Source organism: Centrocercus urophasianus, unplaced genomic scaffold (genome assembly GCF_019232065.1).
Source record: "Centrocercus urophasianus isolate 14NV4802_14NV808 unplaced genomic scaffold, USGS_Curo_1.0 seq_11, whole genome shotgun sequence".
Classification (NCBI taxonomy): Eukaryota; Metazoa; Chordata; class Aves; order Galliformes; family Phasianidae; genus Centrocercus; species Centrocercus urophasianus.
This window is the reverse complement of record NW_024884253.1, coordinates 8,298,043-8,320,581: the sequence shown is the minus strand read 5'-3', so window position 1 is coordinate 8,320,581 and position 22,539 is coordinate 8,298,043. Positions and strand designations below refer to the sequence as shown.

The following is a 22,539-nucleotide window of genomic DNA, read 5'->3' as shown; positions in this document are numbered from 1 at the left end:
ATTCATTAATTTCTGAAGCAAGATTTTAAGAGAATATGGCAAGGTACTGAAGGACAGAATAAAACAAGCACCGGTCACTCTGCCCTGGGATAAAGCAGGGGTCCTAACCAAAGCAATAGATACAGCAGTGTATTCAAGGCTGCCATCTGAGTGCTCTGTTCCCAAGATCACAGAAAAAAAAAGCCAAGTATATAGCCTTAACTGGGAGATGAGTCCAGTCAGTCTGTCCTTGTAGCTAAGCGCCACATGAATGGAATCAGAACCATCTGCTCACTGCACTGGTTTCTGTCACTTCACCACATATCAGGTTGAAGTGGCAAAGATACGTCATCTACGAATGGTAGAAGACAGAGATGTTTTATTTAACTGTTGTCCAATCTCTACAAGTTTTCTGGCCCTAATTTTTCTTCCAAGATATCCTTGTCCAAGAGACTCAATCCCTCTTGGTTCACCTGTCAATTCTTCTCATCCCATATTTTCTTGTCCAGCAATTTCCTGTCTTCCCTGATGACCCCAACCTGCTGACAGATTAACATCATCATTCCTACACATTCCCTCAATCAATACCATGCTGACAGCCTTCACACAGCCCACAGGCTCCCAGCCTTCTCTCCACAACTTGAACAAGTTGTCCCCAACTCAGATCCAGACTTCAGTTCTCATTTTTTTCCCTACTTTCAGCTCAAAATGAGCTGCTCCTCCTCCTAGCTTACTGCTACAGCTCCTCACCTCAGACATTATCTCCATCCCAGCTCTTTTCTTCCTCCATACTGCCTGACTGGATAAATATTTATTAGAAATGAGCTTTCATAGGATTGTAATGGGGTCAAAATAAGGCATATTCTGCACCAGGAAAGAGGAGCAAAGCAGGAGGCACAAACCCTGCAAAAACACCCTGCTGCAGAGCTCAGGCACACCAGAGCTGTGCGAAGAGCTGTCAAAAAATGTCAAGAATACAGTTAGAACATCTGTTCCCAAGTCTCACTTTTGGCAGCTACTGAAGTACTTTGATTGAAATTCTTTTGAACACCTGACACAATATTAACATCGATATATAACAGTATTTGCTCAATGTCTTAATCAATAGCATACTATGCTGCCATTTCCTAGACATTACTGCCAGTCTCACCTGCAACAACAACCTCCTGGGACACAACTCTACCCCGTGCTTATTAAGAAGATTCTCCTGGACAAGTTTGAATGTCGCTAAAAACAGATTTCTGAAAAGAAAGCAACTCTGGATTTGTTTAGATGCTTTTGAAACATGCCTTTGGAACATCTCTAAACTTCAGGCTAGGAGATACCAACTAGCTCATGTCATGCTGTTACTACTGCTGAGAAATGAACTCAACACTGAACTGAGATGCAAAGGTAAGCCCTGCTAAAGCACATGAAGTACTGCTGCAGCACTCACAAGAGTGCGATTTTAGCCAGCTGCATGCAAGCACAAGAAGCACCCAGTGTAACAAACACAAGCAGGAAATGTAAATACTAAATCAATTAAATACTGTTCCTTATCAGTCCCCACACAGTGTTGTCTTGTCCGTATGATTCTCACTTATACAAAAGGTCAGCAGTTTTACCTCCAAGACAAAGCTTGGTAAAGTCTGGTGGTTACACATTTCACTTCCACATTAAGAAGGAACAGTTTCAAATAACCACGTGCCTCAGCACATTAAAGGTGCAAATGTAACAAAAAAGAAATGAACTGGCTTTTCAAGCTCTTGCCCAGAACACACTTCGTGAGAGCACAACCTCTCAAGCAGACAGTAAGCAGGGAGAGAGGTTTGCTTTGCTTTTAAGAAATATATCTACAAATATATTTTAGCCATTCTTCTAAGTTGATTTTAGTCTATCGGTACCGTTGAACAGACAGCCTAGAATTCAAAAAACTACACTTTTTGCACTAAAAAGATTAATGTTGTACATAAGCAGAAGCAAGCACCTTGCTGACCGACACAAAGACAAAGAGATCCGTGCATGCGAGGATGTTACCCTCTGGAGTCCTATAAATCCAAATAAAGAGAACCAGCAGTCTCCCAGTGCCACACCTGGCTGGAAGCACACTCAATTACATCTGACTTCTGAAGTTACACAACTGCCAGACCCACTTGTCACAGAAACAGGGCTTACCAGTCAGCTAATTTACAACTTGGGTTCCTAGGAACTCATCTATTACCTTGTATAGCACACCAGAAGTTACTCACCCTAACATTCCATTTAATTTAATAATCAAGTGCTGAAGGAGAACCAGAATTGCCTCCTGGCTGAATTTAAGAGGCTTTTGAACTGCTCCAGTTAAACAGAACTCGCTCACAGGGCAGCTTCGTGCTACCAGAGAATGGTTAAGTACGCAGGCAGATGTAAAAAGGGCTTTTAAGGATGTATCTGGGACAGCCTCCTGCCCCACTTCCTCATACATAAACTGATTGCTGGTACAGAACTGCTTTTGCCTAGTGGTCACCAATTCAGGTGGAGCATATGTTGATGAGAATCAGCCTTCCAGACCAACATATTAACTCCCACAAGATGAGGCTTTAGGGTTTGGTGTGGGTGGCAGACAGAAGGCCTGTTTTGCAAGGCAGGCTATTTTAGTAAGTACAGCCACACCAAACTGAATGCACTCAATCTCACAAGCTAAGCTGTCCCAGACCCAATTACTATTTGCATTGAGATCACCTGGGAATCTCAAGTCTGCAGATCTATAAGCATCTAGAGCATCAAACACCTTGTAAATAAGATCACAAACCATAGTGCACTTCTACTAAAACATGAGAAAAAAAGCCTCCTGTAGAAACATTATTGAGAAAATCAGTTTTTATACACTTGGAGTTTGCACTTTTTTTACTTCAGAAATGTTCAGTCTCTGATTTTTCCTACAGGTCCATAATGACTGTGTGTAGATGGAAAAACAGCGACTTTGATCAGTCACATGGTATTCCCCAAATGCAGTATTAGAATTTAGGTTAGAGTAAATCAGATAGACAAAAATACTTCCCAAAATGCATAAAATAGTTACAGAACTAAAAAAACTGCCTGGCACCTCACCTCATTTTAGAAATCATAACTTCATGACCAGCCTTTACACTTCTGGAATTAACCGAATGTAAAAAGCCATTAAGCATTTAACTAAGACCATACGATACAGTCAGAAGCAACAGCAAACAAAGCTGAGAGCACAAGCAAACAACAAAGGTTGGAAGACTGGAAGGACACTGTCAGCCTTTACCTCTTATCTATGACCGTCTCTGAACTACCTTGAGACTCAAGTCATCAGGAGCAAAAGGCAGAACGCACCACTTTCACCTTTCAATTGCTCTGCCTGCAACTGGTTTCACTGTCTCCACAGTGAAGGTATTCTCTGTGCGTCAGGCTTCCACAAGACAGAGGAGACAAAATGCTCGTTCTAAAAAGAAGAATGCAATTAAAACCACAGGAGATGGGGAACACAGGAGAAAGCGCTGTAACTAAAAATACTTCCAGCTTTACCTCGTCAATTCTAAAGCTATTCATCGTTTGTTAGTGGTTTCTGCTGGGCTCTGCTGTTTATGTAATTGCTGTACCTCTACCTCCAATAGGCAGCGGAATAGCAAATGTAAAACACCACCTATAGAAGACAGCCTGTTACTCTCAGCAAATTTCAGACAGTTTGAAACATTCTGCCAGCTGCAGCAGCCAGCTTGCGGCACTCAAGAGAACATTCCTGAACCACAGAAGAGAAACCGAGGTGGATTTATAAAAGGTCCTGAAATCAACAGCAAACAACTTTGCGCACGTGAGAAGCAGACTTGTATTAGAGGCGTTAAATTATCCAATGACAAGGAAAACTTTATAAATACTCTTTCATTACAGATTAATATTACAGGAAGACTTATAAAGATTACGTCAGTGGTCCTTTTGCACAAATACTCTTGATGCATGCAAATGAATGGGTGTTGAAAAAATGTCAAAAGGTACAGACAACTGGTCATTGCTTACAGCTGGAAAATGCTTTGAAATCAATCTTACCCTGCCTGCCTGATTCACCACTTCCAGGAGCCAGGGCTATTAAGTGCCAGTGTTTAACTCCTTGCATCACCCCCTCACTGTCATCCCCCCTGAAGCCATTCTGATAGACCTGGCGGGACCATAGCAAAAAAAGATTCCTCATCTCTGCATCGCAGTGCTAACTGCAAGAACACAGTGCTGACACTCAAGCCCTACGTGGATTCAGCACTTACATTGGGCTTCATACCTCACCTGCAGGATGTTTTCTTAACAGCTAATACTCCAGAAGAAAAGTTGCCATTTGACAACACTCAAAATATTCAGCTTTGAAAATGTATTTCCATTATTTCTTTCATGCCTCATATTTATAATATACTTCAGGGTGGTTAACATGAGCTTTAAGAGTCAGGAGCCGTGCTCCTCAACTTAAGCCTGCCAACATCAATGAATACAACTCTTGCTGCAATTTAAAGAGCATTCAGAAGAGCAGGCAAAGGTGATAAACCTAACTTACTTCAGTACTATTTCTTTAGAAGCAACAAGTACTCAATGACTGCTAAAAAAACAATCTGACCTCCCGCATGCAAGTTTTACCTCTCCTTTATGATTGTTCCCATCCATGCCCCCAGCTGGCAGGCAACAACACAACAGTGCTGCAGGCTGCCTACATATCTGTATTCTTCTAGAAACAGCACAGAGGGGGAAAAGCCTACATTTATCCCATCTAAGCAGGTACAGAAACCCAAAAAGGCCTCCTACATACCCTTTCCAAATGACAGACCTCTACTACTGTATCATTCAATAATACAGTGCTCAGCAACAAAATACTCCCCACCCTTCTGTCTCTTCATACGAGTGTTAAGGTGCCCGTCTCCAGACTTCCATTGAACCTCTCCACATACCTTTCCCTGAACTATTCGTGCTAAGTATTGCATTCAATTCATTTCAAATTAATACATCTGCTAAGATGTATACTAGCTACCACTGCACATGGTATAATATATTTTTCTTATATGCAGATGTTACCAAGATGATGCAAAACTCTAGGAAAGAGAACAGGACAGTTACATCTGCAAGAAAAGAGCCAGCTAACACTGTATTTCAAGAGACAGCCAGGCCCTTGCAGGAAAGGCTTCATGTGAGGAGGTGGATGATTTCAGAAGAATCTTTCAATAATCACTCACCTCAGGTGGCCTCAGCTAAACTGCAAACAATGAGGAAAATCTAGAGCACCTGATGCCAAATGGGAGTTATGTAACAGAAAGGATCAGATTCGTTCCTCACTTTCTTACAACGGCAATGCTTCATGACAGAGGTATTCTGGAACTGATTCTGGGATTGTTTCTTTCCACTGTCCCTATTCTCTGACAGCTAATGTATGCAAGAAGAAACCTCACAGCTTGACTTCAATAAAACGCTATCTACGCTTCCACTAAAAGCTTCTGTTTCAATAATGCAGCGCTCTCTGTATGTCAAACAAAACGCATTCCTATTCCACAGAAGAGCAGTGTTTCATTCACGTCATTTGGCTTTTTACCATTACCTTTACAACACAGAGCTGAAGATGTTTTCTGAAGCCCAGCGTCTCACAGTAACAGGGTACGGCAGGCTGCAACTGACAGGTTGGTGCAGGTTCCAACTCTGACAGCAGTAACCTCAGTTGAGTGGCTCAATTTCTCCTGTCCAATACCTCCACCTGCCACAGCCTACTATAGAAAACACTCATTTATTGTACAAACACCAAGAAATCAGCAGAAATAAAGGAAGCTGTCTGTGCAAAGGAAAAAAACTAAGAAGTTTGAGGAAAGCAAAATTTGCAGAGCTGGTAACACGGAAGGTGACAGATCACTACCTTAGCCTCAACGTTTTGCCAGCTTAAGGATCAACACGCATGTTGACGTGACACCTGTATTTCTACTTTACATCACGAGAAATTCGGAACGAGGGATTTAAGAGGCGAGATGCTGCTACCACACCTGAAGAGCTGCCACACTGACATGCGCATGCCATGGAACAGGAAAAGAGGAAAGCTCCTCACGAACCTCCACGGCCAGCAGCATCCCTATTTCTTTACCTGAGATGCACCTGTGAAGAAGGCTGTCGTATTTTAAGACCCCAAGAAAATGCTATTGCACCAGCCTGCAAACTAACAAGACAGAACTGAGTTGCACACGCCACTATTCCTACATCAAAATCCAGACCTAATTACAATGTGATTCTATCTGCTGTTTCACGAACAGACGACAACCGCCTCCCAACCGCTGGCCTCTCCTTACCCAAGGCTGGCGGACAGCCCCAGTACCGCAGCGGGGACGCCCGGTCCCCACGACAAACCCCTATGCCCCGCAACGCTCAGCGCACGTCCCCACCGCTCGGCTCCCCGCCGCGCCGGCCGTCCCGGGGCCGCTCCTCGGAGGGGGGGGGGGTGGGCAGAGCCGCGAGAAGTTGCGGAGGAGCAACAGATGGGACGCAGCGCCGTCCCCTCCGGGCCGCGGCGGGAACGTGGGGTACGAGGGAGGTCGCGCCGCCGAGGCTGAGAGGCGCGGAGGTCGCGGCGAACCCGGCCCGCCCTCCCCGCACGCCGCCGCACTCACCGAGCCGCCCGGCGATGCGGACGGAGCCGGAGCCGCCGCCTCCCTGGGCCGGGCCGGGCCGGACCCCGCGCAGGGCAGGGGCGGATGGCGACAGCGCCGGAGCCGCCCGCACTGAGGGGAGGGGGGAGGAGGGGGAGGGGGCGAGCCGCAAAGCACCACAGGGGACCGGCCGTGCGGGCGGGCGTGCGGTGACCCGGATGTACCGGCTGGGAGGAGCGCGAATGGAGGGGGGGCATCCAGCAGGTGAGTGCGCACGCGCGCCCGGCTGCCAGCACACTGCGCATGCACCTGCTTTGACTCCGAGTGTCTCGGGCAGGGGCGGGGGAAGCGAAACAGAAGCGGGCGGGCGAGGCGGCCGGCTGCGGGTCGCGCTCCTTAAAGGGGCCGCCGGGAGGCAGCTCGTGCTGGGGACAGCCATCTTCCTTGAGGCGCCCGAGCTTCTAATGCAGCTCTCCAGGCTCCGAACTAAACGTGTGGGGCAGCCTATAGGAGCATTCAGAGCATCTCAGCCAGGAGCCTTCTGCCAGGCCTCAGCCTCCTGCAAGCTCAAGGAACACTTCTATGTATGTACACTCACATATACACGTATTTATCCTGTCCCTATTGGGTCCTGTCCCATCCTGTGAGGCGCCTGCAAAAGCAGGAGGACCCCTGAGCTCATCCAGAGGTACAGCACAACCCAGAAGGTCAACCGTATCCTGGGTTGTATTAAGAGAAGTGTGACCAGCAGGGCCAGGGAGGTGATTCTGCTCCTCTGCTCTCGTGAGACCCCACTTGGAGTACACAAGAAGGGCATGGAGCTGTTGGTGCAGGTCCAGAGGAAAGCCATGAAGATGATCAGAGGGCTGGAGCACCTCCTCTGTGGGGATGGGCTGAGAGAGATGGGGCTCTTCAGACTGGAGAAGGCTCCAAGGGCACCTTAGAGCAGCCTTCCAGTACCTGAAGGGGCCTACAGGAAAGCTGGGGAGGGACTGAAAGGGCAGGTAGCGACAAGACATGGGGAAAGTTTTCAAACTGGAAGAAGGTAGATTGAGACTAGATATTAGGAAGAAATTCTTTACTGTGAGGGTGGTGAGACACTGGAACAGGCTGTGTTCAAAGTGAGGCTGCGGATGCCCCCTCCCTGGAAGCATTCAAGGCCAGGCTGGATGGGGCTTTGAGCAACCTGGTCTTGAGGGAGGGTGTCCTTTCCTATAGCAGGGGGTTGGAACTAGGTGATCTTAGAAGTCTCTTCCAACCCAAACCATTCTATGATTCTATGAAATCCCAGCTGGAATCGCTTCAGCCCAGAACTTTGTCCTCATGTGTGAAGGGACAGCCTCTGCTGGCAATGACCTTCCTGGGCTAAGGGTTAAGGCTTAACACCCTGAAACAATAAGCCAGCATCATGCCTTAAGTCAGCTGTGCGGCTTATTTATTTATTTTCTAAGGCCTGACTCAGGGGTTTTAAACATTCACTGTGGGCAAAACTGTGATGGGAAAGAGCATAAACCTCCTTCTTAGCAAAAAAGAGAATTGCTGACTAAAGAGATGTGTATATCTTCTCCCAGGTGGGTCGTGTTTTAAGACATAAGCGGAAAAAAAAAAAAAGGGAAAATTTAAATCCTCTGGTGAGCTCTGAGCTGCCAGACCCTCCTGCAGAAGGAGCACCCAATGGCCAATATTGTGCTTTCTATCTCCCATAAATCAAAAGGTATGCAAGTTGTGCTAAGGAATACAAAAATGTACTTTAATGACATTTTGTTCACTGACTGAAGGACTTTTCATTTCCACATACACATCTTCATGAAAAAAATAAATTCTGAAGGTTTCACCTTTTGCACACTCACTTCAACACTCAGGCTGTGGTGTCATTGAACACTGAACATCATTAAGGTTGGGAATGACCTCTAGGATCATCTAATCCAACCATCCACCTACCACAATATTGCTCACTGAACGATGTCTCTCACTGCCACGTCTCCAAATTTCTTGAACACCTCCAGGGATGGTGACTCCATCAGTCACTCTGCGGAGGATGCACATCCCAAACTACCTTTACTTCTGATTTGCAAAAACGGGGATAGCATCAATATCCTGTTTTCGGGCCTGCTTCTATAGGAGAATTACACAAATACACACAGAGAAAGAAAAAAGTTATCTGGAATCTACACAATTATTTTCAAAACAGCCCCATGAAATCTCATCTGACCTTCACTACAAATGGCTGAAGAAGCCAAAGGCTCAGTTTACATTTGGTGAGATTGCTCACCTGATCCATACAAAATAACCACCTCAGTGAACACAAAGCAACTTCTGATTTCAAGGCCTTGCCTCTAAAAATTTGGTGCTGCCACTTACTCTATGCTAGGAACAGTTCTGAGAATGAGCAGGACAGCCAGAAGGAATGCACAGATACAACCAAGACAAAACAGGTGGCTGGCTCTCCTTGAAACCCCACAGAATCAATGTGAAGAGAGCCACACGAGCCACCTGAAAGCCTAATCACATCCAGCTACTTTCTCTTCTGAACCCAGATGCCAGTTTGAGAACTGTAAAATAAAAGTGAATGCTAAGCTCCCCTGAACCCAATTTGAGAAAGAGGAAAAATGGAAAGGACTTCAGAGAGTAATATGCAACAGTGTATTTCTCTTCTTTACATTTTCATAGCTGTATATATGTTAACTTAAACTGAACTCAGTTTCTCTCATAACTTGGTAGGATAAGAAATACGGCTTTAATAAACTTTTTTTTAAAAAAGTATTACGGATAAAATAGCCTCCTGGGATGCAAAGGATGCAGGCTGTGAGTGCAGTCTAGCTCTAGAATCTGCCTGATGCAATCAAAAGAATTCATTACGTTGTGAACTGCGTTCTCAAATAGCATTCAGACAACACCAGGGCTGGTAAACCATGTTCCTAACTGTCTGCTGCCTCCACCTAAGCAGGGAAAGTGCTGAGAGAAGCCTAGGGGGCTGTTACAGGTTAGTGCAGATTGAGCAAATAGGTGAGATGTCCAAAAAGATAGGAAAGATTTTCATAGCAGAAGTTTATGAGCAGATTGGCAGAAGACCAGAAGTCCTAGTTCTGCTTGTGTTTGATTTGTGTAAGTTAGGCTGAAGTGCTTGATGCGACCTTTCACTTCTGCTGCAGGAAGAATTTTTTGCAATCAGCAGATAAAAGATCTGCACTGTAGGAGATGGATGCAGCCTCCTCCCTGAGATGCCAGCAGGTCACTACCACATTTTCTCTCGTCTCTGTAGTAGTCAGCAGTCTGTGTGCCAGGCAAGGAGAGATCCAAGTCCCACTGAGCTGCATTCAAAGGAAGCAGAATCATGCTCCAAGTTTATCTTGGACGCATCATCTGTAGGTTTAATGCACCTCTCTTATAGAGAACTTTGTTCTGTTATACAGAGCTAAGGAAACAATGCAGTCAGCCTCAGGGATGAACAATTTTTGATGTTCATAACATTATACACTGCCTGGGGAATGGAGTGTTGGGGAGCGAGCGGGAGAAAAAACATCCTCTTCTACTGCTACTATAAGAAGTTGTATAGCAACATTTACTCTTTAGGGCTCTCCCAAATTTTGAGTTGGACCTCTCATCTTGAGTTGGACCTCTCACCTTTCAGGAGTACAAGTAAGAGTGCCTAGAACCTAAGTGTTTAACAGCAGCTGCATATAAGACATCCACGCTGCACATAATTGAAGCATAAAAATTACTGAACAATCTGGAAAATGTTGCATGACTTAAAACCCACTAATTTTCTATTAGTTCTGCCTTCGCTTTTAATTTCTTAATTGCTCCTTCTGAATAGAAAATGACTTTACCAGGTTATTACTGCGATAAATTCCAAAAAAATAATAACAGGAGATGATATTTGCCAGTCAGTATTGTAAAATTAGGAGTGTTAATAGAATAAAAGTGCTCTTATGCTCCCAAATGCATGTAGATTGTTCTGTTAATAGGAGTATTGTTGCCAGGTAAGTAAACTGACCCTTAGGAGAGAAAATAGGTCAGAGCAGGCTCATAGAGCAAAGATTATTTAGCTCTAAATGCAGTACTGGAAATGCACATCTAGTATGTGTGTGTGTGTGTGTGTACCGGTGACAAAAGATGAATTTATTTTAGATATAGACAGCTGCATAGATAAATTAAAATAGAGAAGCAAAGCTGTCCTTGGGTACCATGCACAGTTAGAATAACTGCTACTTTTAGGTTTAATGGTAGCCTAGGGGGAAAGTCCAAAGTAAAAAAGGAAGTCATCTTCTCTCATTTGTAGTCAGCAAAGACAACAGCCTGCACTGTCCATTGGCAACAGTATTGTCTGTATGGTGGGGGAACAGCACCAACTTTACCTTTCTGTGGATGAAAATGGTAAGCATCTCATATCCATACAGATATATGTACGTATATATTTAATCTCTAAAGAGACAAGATTTCTTATAGCAACATTTCAAGACTGGAAAAGTGCAGCAGCTTTGCAGAGATTCTTTGTTACACTGCTGTGGTTCATAGCACCTTTCAGATCAGATAAAGCTGACATCAGGTTCTGCCCTCCCCCTTCCAGATTTCTTCACCTTAGATGAGGGATTGCAGAAGCAGTCACATTCACACTACAGTGTCCTTAAGGGCTCTCATTGTAGGTAGCAGAAATTCTCTGATATAAATGTAGCTCTTCAGAAATATAAACAGTTGCAACAAAATATGGATGATCAACATAAATTTCAAAACAGCACAGACAAAACAAAAAGCCAAGGTCAAATCATTCTGTGCTTGCAAGGATGCCTGAAGTGCTTCCAGATACTGTAAGAGCAAACAATTACAATGTTTCACACTTGCATAGAGACAAGCACTTGTAATCTCAAAATGTCCTTTTTTTCCCTCAAAGGTCATTTTGATATTTAAGTGGCAAGTGGGGAAACCAATGCATTTCAGTTCTGTCTTTTTACAGCTAACTTGGAGACACTTAGAATCACACAACCACAGGACCTTTAAAGGCAGCTAGTCCAACTGCCCTGCACTGAACAGGGACACCTACAGCTAGAGCAGGTTGCTCAGAGCCCCATTCTCCCTGACCTTGAGTGTCTCCAGGGATGGGGCATCCACAGCTTCTCTGGCCAAAAACTGACTGTATCCCAGTGCTGTGCCCCAGTCACTTCACGTGACTATGTGAGTCATCTCCTCTTCTGCCTCTACAACGTCTCAGCTTGTTTTCAAGCTTTCTCATCTGTTGATGCAGTTGCTCCCTGCAAATGATCAGCACAGCCTCTTGGTGCAGCGTGCCTCAGCTAAGATCTGTAACACACATTGGATTAATGAACAGCTTCTTGAAGTCAACGCAGGAGAGCACAGAGTTGGACTGCGATCAAAGATTACGGGGATTTTACAAAATAAAGCTCTTTTGTTTTTACATTTTATTGCCCTTTCTCAGCTTACCCATATTAGACAAGGAAGCAAAAAGAGGAATAAAAAGAAAATGGCAGGTGTTAAGCTTGCATTAGAAAGAAGACTGCAGATCAGTAAGCATAAGGGAAGGTAAAAAGAGGAACTGCAGCTTCTATTTTAATTATATTTTATCTCTGCTGAACATTGAAAGAGAAATTACAGTAATAGACCAGTTACAGAACAGAGCAGAACACAGCATTAGATGCTGAGATTTTCAGGCTTTTTTTTTTTTTTTTTTTTCTTTTTCTTTTGTGGAATACAGTATTTTTTCACTAGCCAACTTATGGATAGCATTGTGCTCCATACTTGGAGTAACTGCAGTGCAAAAAAACTCTGTTAGCAAACTGGTGAGCCGGACAGCAAGAAGCCTGCCAAGCAGTGGGGACGATCCAGCATTACCAAAGTCAACATCATGGCCCCTGACTGCACTTTCCAGCTTATGGCACTCGGATGTGAAGAATAACCTAGTGCAGTGACTTTGTGATCTGTTCAACAGAAGCCTGCTTCAACTTGGTGCAGTGGCAAAACAACAACCTCTTCAAGGTGCTGGATTATCACTTCTCTCTGAAGGCACCCAAACACCACTGCACTTATTTACTCTGGGTGGCAGCTAACAATATTTAAGTGCTTCAGCAGGTAAGAAGAGGCTGCAGAATTGAGGTGCAGTGGAGACTTCCAGGTGCTTCACTTCAAACCCTCAGTCAAGTTCATAAAACAAAGCTGACCACCAGGAGCACCATGAGAAGCAAACACTGCATCTGAGCTGGAAGCTCTGCACCAGCCTTTTCCCTTTTTGCACAAAACGTTTCGGGTCAATCAGCAGTGTAATGGTGTTCCAGTTAATGGACAGAATCAATGTTTCAGAGAACAGGAAAGGCAATATTTAAGAAAGCTAGACTGCTTCATTACTCTCTGGAAGAGAAACCAATTTTTGATTTTAAGCAAAGGTAATTGTGCCACCCCAGAGGAAACCAATATTCATCAATTTAATTGAGAATTCACAGATCACAGAATCACCCGGGTTGGAAGGGACCTCAAGGATCATGTAGTTCCAACCCCCCTGCCTAGCAGGGCCACCAAACACACACATTCAGATCAGGTTGCCCAGGACCCTGTCCAACCTGGCCTTAAACACATCCAAGGACGAGGCATCCACAACCTCCCTGGGCAGCCCGTTCCAGGGCCTAACCACTCTCCTTGTATAGAACTTCCCCCTAACATCCAACCTAAATCTTCCCTCCTTCAACTTGGATCCATTTCCCCTAGTCCTGCTGTTGTCAGCCCTTTTGAAGAGTTTACTCCCCTCGTGGGTGTAGGTTCCCTTCAGGTATTGATAGGCTGCAATGAGGTCACCCCGCAGCCTTCTCTTCTCCAGGCTGAACAAGCCCAACTCCCTCAGCCTGTCCTCATAGGGGAGGTGCTCCAGCCCCCTGATCATCTTAGTCGCCCTCCTCTGGACCCTTTCCAAAATCTCAATGTCTTTCTTGTACTGAGGGCTCCACACCTGGACACAGTACTCCAGATGGGGCCTCACAAGAGCCGAGTAGAGAGGGACAATCACCTCCCTGTCCCTGCTGACCACCCCTCTCCTGATGGAGCCCAGGATCCCATTTGCCTTTCGAGCTGCCAGAGTGCACTGCTGGCTCATGTTCAATTCTACCTACCTCAGGAGCATGAGACTGGTATTTTGCTTTGATCACATTACTTGTAGCAATGTATCCATCTTCTTTCTTTTTTTTTTTTTTTTTTAGTTATTTTTTCCCCCCTTTTCCTAAAGTGCTTAGCATAATTGTCATTAGGAACCTTTAAAATAGCATCTGGTTCATAAATGATTTTTGGTCTGTATCTAGTGATCACCAAGAGACACTGTCAAGAGACCATTTCATGTTGTCTCAGTTGATCCCTGCAGTGACAGTTAGCTTCCTCTCTGGATCACAGGGGATGTTGAAAACTTTCAGCAGGGAAACTGGTAAACTAATTAAAGCACCTCAGTGAAAAGTTCTGGAGAGTCAGTCCCAGAGAGGCCAAATTCTGAATTCAACATACGAATGCAGACATCTCAACACGAGAGTGTAAAGCATTGGAGGGAGCAAGGGCAAGCTTAGGTCCCCCTCAGGCTGCATCCCCTTCTGCGGGTCACCTTTATGCCTGGTGGCAGTGATCTGATGGTGCTCAGCACCTCACAGGGCTGCAGTGCCATTTCTGAGGCTATTCTGTCCTCGTAAGGATCTGGCTGCTTATTCCCATCTGAAAGGTAGCATTCAGTTTAGCTGATCAAAGCTTGGGACATCCACTTGAACTACTATAAACTTCATTTATGATCTGAGTGATGTTAAGTACAAGGCTGCTGAATAATAGAAGAAAAAAAGACGACAATTAAGTTATTGGCTCACCAACTGTATCTCCCTCTTAAAATACTGTTATGCTACAGTCACCTGCTGCATCTCATTATACCACGATCTTCGTGCAGCTCCACCATTGTGCTCCTAAAAGCAACAGATGTTAAATAACTGCAGTATGTAAGAAATGTTGAAGAAGCCCCTCGTAAGCATTTTCCTGTAGACCATCCAGTGACTTCAATAAGCAAGGAAGCAGCAATCTTATCAGTGGGAGAATTTCCCAATCCAAAGTCTTGGAGAGTGATCATTTTAAGACGCCTGCGTAGCTCAAATGACAGAGTCCTAGTGCTCTTATAAGCAAAAGTCTCTCTAACTGCAAAGACAAACGTGCTAGCAGAGGAAACAGAAAGCCAGGACTTCTTCCCATACTGTAATCTGTGAGGAACAGACTGGAAGCTGATGAAGGCTGCAGTAAAACAAAGCATTTAGGCATGCACTACAGCACTTCCTTTGTTGACCAACAGAAACCCTGCACACCAGACATCTTTTTCTTCTGTTTTCCTGAGCATGAACATGGCACCTAGGACTAAATCTAGCACCAAGCACAGCTGTGTAATATTCAGTTAGCAAGAAAAGGGAGCAAAGCTGACACTGCACATTTCAACTGCGTAAGCATATTCTGAGCTCACTCAATGAATGGAAAGTTAATATTCTTTCACATACAGCAGATGAACTCCTTGCATGGGCTGGGAAATATTCTGCTTACACCGAGCTGGATGCAGTTCCACTAGAGATGTGTGGGTTCCTGAGTCATAGCTGAGGTACAGTTTGGTACTGATCAGAGCAGAGCGAGCAGCTTCCCACTGTGACCACACTGCCTCTACAGGAATGCGTCATAAACCCTTTTTTTAATAGGTGGTCATGCGTTCATCATGCTAAAGGATTCCTGTCTCAGGCAGCAAATGAGCTAGAAAAGTTAAAGAAGCAAAACAGTCTTCTCCTGTGAGGTACCAGCCTGTTCTCAGAAGAGCTTTGACCATTTTTCACAGAATCACAGAATTGCAGGGGTTGGAAGGGACCTCCAGAGATCATCGAGTCCAACCCCCCTGCCAAAGCAGGTTCCCTACAGCAGGTCGCACAGGTAGGCATCCAGGCAGGTCTTGAACATCTCCAGAGAAGGAGACTCCACCACCTCCCTGGGCAGCCTGTTCCAGTGCTCCGTCACCTCACTGTAAAGAAGTTCTTTTTTTTCTGGCACTTGGATTAAATGTAAATACTCAGTAGGCTGTCAGTGGTACCAAAATTTATACCATTAAATTTCAGTAACTGCATATGTAAAAAACTAAGCCATGCTGTTGTCACGACCTTTTATTCCTTAATTGCATCTTATTCTCTTCCAAGCAAAGGCAAATAATAACTGCTTCTCCATGCTTCTATTACGTTCACAGTTTTACTTTAATCCTAACTATTTGTTGAACTTTACTTTTAAAGGATGGGAGGGATGGATGCAGGCAAAAATAACATCTCTATCGTTTGCTGAGAGAAGTCTGGCAGGGACGTGAAACGATCAGGGGAACCACGTGGGAGCAGATGAACGTAAGTCCTAAGTATGCATGCTTCTGAGTGGTTTTAATGGGGTCACTTCTGTCCTAAGGCACAGCACACCACAGTTCGGATGACAGATTCTGGCCCTGAGCTCATCAAAGGTTTTGCAGATGAGTTTAACAAGCTTGGGTTTAGCACAGAGGGGGCTGTGCTCAAAGAAGACCCAAATGTGGCCAGATGGCCAAGAGGGGGATGTGTCCCCACCAGAAGATTGAGTGGTGACCATGAAAGAAGACTGAAAGATTTCTGGGTGGGAAAAGCATCATGCTCAACTTGGACAAAGGTTTCAGAAGAACAAATGGATGGCTTTAAAAAGGCTGCAAAGGGAGAAAACATTAGAACATAATGACTGTCACTGAGAAGGAATGGCTGCTGGTTATTCTGCAATAAACCTTTAAGTTATTCAATACAGAACATTTTAAGACCTTCCCCACCCACCAGAATTTCAGTTATTCTTTCCAATGATTCAGTATTCCCTTTTCAATACTGTATGTTCTTCTGTTATTGTAGAGAAATAGAGAATATACATATAAATTAGGAAGCTGCACATGGGGTGGGTAACGTTCAGCCACCTAGCAGCTGGGGACTCTCCTCCTTCAGAACCTTTATCACAAACACATCTGTGGACCCTGTTCTCTCTGCACTATAACCCTCCCTGCAACAAAACACCGCAGACAGACACCAGAGAATGTTGTTAGAATTAGTCACTGATCAACGTCTTGGAAAGGCTTTGTTTAATTCTGAGAGGTGCTGAGGGAAAAGCACATGCATACACATGCACCCAGAGCTTTAGGATAAATGGATTAAAATCCGATCACACGAGGTTCTTCCCCAGGGAAAAAGGAAATATACAGATATTTAGAAGTCACTAAGGTGTGGAGTTGTTGTTGTTTTCTGTTTACTTTATGTAATCTTTAAAAATGCTTAATACACTGTTTGGGAGATGCCTGTTTCACTTTAATGCAGATTTAACCATTGTAATTCATTAATTGAATTTTATGTTCCCATTAAATGCTGCAATCAATTCACTCTTGATACTCTAACTCTTTTATCTCTGCTATAGAAAAGCTCTATTAGCTTTACTTGGCTCAAAAACAATACAGTGAACTATCCTCAATTATTAATCATCTGTTTCCCCTTCAATAAAGCTTTTTGGTCCTTTACTACAGTCTGATGATGTATTTATTTGGTGCGCAGGGATCGGAGCAATACAGCGCACTCTCTCTCTGGGAAAGGACCCAAAAATAACTATCTACTTGATATCAACCCAAGGGATTTCCTAAGGGAATGCGAGTATCATTTCAGGGCAGGTCATCAGCGGTGTAGGGAAATTGGACAAATCTGTGTCTGGGGAACAGATGCCTCAGGGTTTGTAAATGTGCGAGGGAACCTTTCCCCTCTCGGTCACCAGTTCAGATCCATCGAGCACAGCTCTGACTGGAAGCTATTAAACATCTAATGAACTTCTGGGGCCTCCTAAAGCAGGGAGTGGCATTCCTATCAAACACTTACTTACATCTTGGAGTCGCTCCTACTCAAACTGCAATTTAAAAAAAAATACACAGAGACAGGAACTGAATGATTCTATCTGGGGAAAAAAAAAAAAAAAAAAAAAAAGAAAGGCAGATTGAAGAATGCTCCAGCTGCAAAACACAGAAAGTAGGCTTCATCTGGGCTGGTAGATTTACTACCACCCCACCGTGGCCTTGAACACCTCCTGAGATGGAATCCACAACTTCTCTAGGCAGCCTGTTCCAGTGCCTCAACATCCCCTGAATGCAGAATTTCTGCCTAATATTTAACTTAGATCTCCCCTCTTTTAGTTCAAAGCCATTCTCCCTTATCCTGCCATTCACCTGTGTAAAAAGTTGATCTCCCTCCTGTTAATAAGCTCCCTTGAAATACTGGAAGGTCACAATGAGGTTTCCCCACAGCCTTCTCCAAGTTGAACACCTTGCACTTGGCATCACAGAATCACCAAGGTTGGAAAAGGCCTTACAAGATCATCCAGTCCAACCGTCCACCTCACTGGGTTCCTGAGGGCCCATTTTTCAAGCCTGACCAGGTCACTCTGGATGGCACCCCTTCCTTCTATTGCGTCAACTACACCACCCAGCTTGGTGTCATCCTTAAACATGCTGAGATTGAACTGAATCCCGCTATGTCATTGATAAAGATGTTGAAAAGCTCTGGTCCCAAGACTGACCCTTGGGGAATGCCGCTTGTGGCCAGCCTCCATTTGGACACAGAGACACTGACCACTATTCTCTAGCTGAGACCACCCAGCTAATTCTTTATGCACCTAACAGTCCAGCCTTCATATCCATCTCTCCATTTCTCACCAACTTAGAGATAAGGATGTGGTGTGAGACCATGTCAAAGGCCTTGCACAAGTCCAGATAGACAACATCAGTTACCCTTCCTTTCTCCACTGATGCCATCACACCTTTGTAGAAGACCACCAGATTGGTCAGGCACAACCTGCCCTTGCTGAAGCTATGCTGACTGCCTCAGGTCACCTCCTCACCTCCCATGTGCCTTAACATATCTTCCAGGAGGATCTGCTCCACAACCTTCCAGGCACAGATGTAAGCCTCATCAGCCTGCAGCTCCCTAGACCTTCCTTTCTCCCCTTCTTGAATATGGGAATGATGTTTCCCTTCTTCCAGTTACCACGGAATTTGCCTGGCAGCCATGACTATTTGTCAGAACCTTTTCTCACAAACCCCATCAGAAGGACTCAGAAGACTTGCAAACCCACACCTGCAGCATCTCAGATCTCAGGGAAGATAACAGTATAAAGAAGAATTTGATTTCATGCTCGGAGGGCTGCTCTGGGAGGCCTGGGACTTCAGAACTGTCATACACTGATGCAGGTCTCCCTGCACAGAGGAGACAAATGCTGAGCTTTACAACCACAAACTATCGATGGGAACTGGCAAGAGCACAGGGAATTCTGGGAAACATAGATGGCCTACAGCAGAAGACAGGGAACTGAGTAAGGCTCTCTGACACCGAAGCTCTTTTATTCAGCTCCTGGTGCTCACCATCCTGGCATTTGTTTTCTGTGATAGCGCATGGGAGGGACATCGCAGTGCAACTCTATGGTGTGTTCTCCTAGGCTATGCTGGCACTAACTCACGTAAACATGCCTTAGTGCAGGCTCAGATCCACTATGCCCCTGGGTTCAAATAATCTGTAGCCACACTTTCTACCTTAGCTGGCTGATAGCTCATTGCAGTCACCTCCATGTTTCATACGAGAAGGAGAGGACTGAAGTTTGCCAGTTGTCCCCCTCCCTTTTTCTAACACAAGACAGAGCTGTGCTGAGTTGCACAGATTAGCTGTGGTGAAGCCCTGTGGGCCATCAGCACAGCTGCAAGCAAAAGAACACATGATCAGGCTCACAGCTCTGTGGTCCAGCACAGGAACGGGAAAAGCTGGAACTGGGTGCTGTGGCTGCTGCTCAGCTACAAAACCTCAGACATGCCCTGATGCTCCGGTTTCTTTACACCTTTTTGAGTGGAAACTCTTCAGGGCTCACTCTGCACTTCTATGGCACGTAATTAAACTGTGCTCAGATTCATGCAGTGGCTTCTGAGCAGTGCAGTAATACAAACTGCAAAGAGCATGCAAGTTTCCATGGCAAAAAAAAAAAAAAAAAAAAAAAAGCAAATATGAGGAAAGACAAGGTTTTCCATGATGCTCACCCTCTTTTGTTACCCGTATGTGCACATCTAGCTATTCCAGTCCATTATAATCAATTATCTTGCACTTGATGGCAGGTGAAATGTCATACCTCGGGGTAAATTTTCACTGCAGTAGGCAGAGAATTTGTCCTTTAAACACCCTTAGTATTAATGGGAAATTGATCCAGCAATTTAAACTCAAGAGATACAAACGTCTCTTGTGGGACTGTTTTCAGAAGTGTTGACATTTTGATTCACAAAATGAGACATTTTTAAAAACAAATGCAAATTCATTTCATTCAGGATCTGAGGTCAGCTGGGTGCTGGAAGAGAAGTGTGCGAGGAATGTTTAGTACATTCATCAAGTGTCTTTTAATGTCTGTATACTCAAAGGTTTAAAGCAACATCAGAGAAAGCAAGAGCAATTTCTGAAGTTCTCTGTATTTACTGGTGCATCTTCAGATGAGGCTTGAACCTAAATTCATCTATTTTACTTGCAGTAGTGGTGTTTAGGGCAAAAGAAAACTTCGAGATAAAGGATTGAGTTTTAGCGACCTCTAAAAAATACCTCTTTTGCATGTTTTTATCTCTAAAGATCCCTGATCCTGCTGAGCAACACCTGGGGGTTTTGGCAGTGTTTTGCTAATTCAGTGCAATCCACTCCAGGACTGGAGCCCAGAAAAAACCAGTGCACAAACCAAAACAAAGTGTACCAAGAGGGGGAAGCTCATCTGGGTCCCAGGCAGGGCTCTGGCCACTCTTCCAGCACAGCCATTATTCAGCACACTGTGCAAAAGACAATCTAAACAGACATTTAGGACAGATCCACAACTGACTCACAGACAGTGAGTTCCTAGTAGCTCAAAATGTAATTAACTTCACCTTCTGACACTTGAGCATTGGTTTGGGCTCCATCCTGCAGAAGAGTGGAGGACAGCCTAGGAGACCTGGTCAACTGGCTGAACCAACTACCAGCACCTTGCTTTGACCAGTGTGTGGACTGAACTGGCACAGCTGCACAACAGGCGAGCTGGGGGCAGAACACAGGGCTCGTTTTCCAGCACACAGGGGGAGAGAAAAGGCTACGATCTTGCCTATGAGGAGCCAGCAGAGGAGAATAAGCACTCCGTAAGTTCCCCTCCGAGGTCCCTTTCCCCAAAGGTGGTTGCATTTCTGGGAGCTGCTGCTCAGAGGAAGTTGCACAAATTCAGGCTGTAACTGAGAACAATACTTTCCTCACAGACATACAAACAGCAGCACCCAGCACAGTCAAGAGGAAGTGGAAAAGCCCCAAACCCTATGCAATATGCAAATGACCTTATTCAGCTCTATGAAAACAACTGCCCAGGAACAACCCCAACCCTGTGCAGTGGTGCGTAACTGATCGCCCACCATCTTTATGGTGGCTTTGTATAACATCTCCAAGGGACAAGCCATGGGCTTCCTGCACTTCAGCACACCGCTGGCGTGGGCAGAGGTACAAAGCTGACAAAATCAGACCTTTCCCACAAGACATGACGTGCTCACCTGAGCACAGTATTTTCCTCCAGGACCTTGACACTCCTTCTCTTGCTGCCTGAGACTGGCTGCTGTGCTGCTAGGCTCTGCAGGAGAAACATTTGCTGGTCCTGCATCAGCTGCACCATCTCCCGAGAGCACTCTGCAGAAGCATGACAACACACTCCTAAAATAAAGCACGTCCTTTCAAAGCAGAAAAGAAACCTGGTCCCAACTCTAAGAGATTTGTATGGCTTCTTCATTCACAGGAAATTTGACCAACGTTCCCATCTGACAGGCTGATGTAGGCCACTGCCAGCAGATCTCTGCAACACTCTGAGCACACTAAAAAGAGAACACTGACACATACAGTAAATACTTTCTAACGCTTGAATGTAAGCAGGATGCCAAACGTTGATGCACGGCAGATCATATCTGGTCATTCAGTCAGTACTTCAGAGGGAGGTCGCCACCTTAGCTTTCAAGGGGAGGAGTACTTGCCCTATTCAGTTCCGTGATGGACAAAACAGGACGTCATAACATCATCAAATGGCTTAGGTTGGAAGAGACCTTAAAGATCACCTAGCTCCAACCTCCTGCTGTGGGCTGGTCACCATCCACCAGCTCAGGCTGCCCAGGGCCTCATCCAATCTGGCCTTGAATCCCTCCAGGGATGGGGCACCCACAGCTGCTCTGGGAAGCCTGCACCAGTTCCTCACCACCTCTGAATAAAGAATTTCTTCCTAACATCTAATATAAATCTCATCTTTTTACTTTACAACCATTCATAGGATTTGGGTGCTGCTATTTCTTTTCACTCCTCTAACTTTTTCTGATTCGTTCAGACCTGTCACCACGAAAACCCAAACCCATCATCCTATGTCTCTGGCAGGGCACAGGGCTGCAGAGAGACACAGGCCTAGGGCAGCCTGCAACACAATGAATGGTGGGTGCCACTTTGGGACGGTCCCTCAGCACTGCCCAGGCCTGTCACAAGCCTCCATCACTGCCAGACATGGGGCAGGCTGTGGGGCGTGCAATGCAGCCCTGCCTGCTCCTGCAGTCTATGTGTCTTAGTGGCAGCAAGGTGACAGAGCAGGAGCAGGCCTTGCGCGTCGGACTGTCGGTGGCTGAACCGCCTTGAGCTGCTCCGTGCGCGGCTCTTTGGTTTAACTGTGCTGGAACAACGCCAGCGCCTTGAGTAAACTTTTCAAAGCTGCAGTAAGGCATTGTTTAATTTTGATTTCCAACTGATCTCCACTTCACTTGGAGGGAAGGCAGAGCATCCACTCCCAAGAGTTTCACCTCCTGGCCAGAGTTCTCGCTGCCTGCTTGCAGCTCTGTGTAACAGCTTCCCGCTGCCCCCCAGCACAGATCAGTCACTGAGCCCTGTCTTTATTT

The 22,539-nt window shown here is 45.2% G+C and overlaps 1 protein-coding gene across 1 annotated transcript in view; it reads right to left on the bottom strand.

Annotated features, from left to right (window-relative positions):
- Positions 1-6,865, bottom strand: part of CYRIB (CYFIP related Rac1 interactor B) — a 74,164-nt gene extending 67,299 nt beyond the window's left edge. The window contains 2 exon segments of the mRNA XM_042809060.1: positions 6,582-6,640; positions 6,642-6,865. Of these exon segments, the coding sequence (XP_042664994.1) occupies positions 6,582-6,640; positions 6,642-6,865 (283 nt within the window).
- Positions 6,866-22,539: the final 15,674 nt, after the last annotated feature.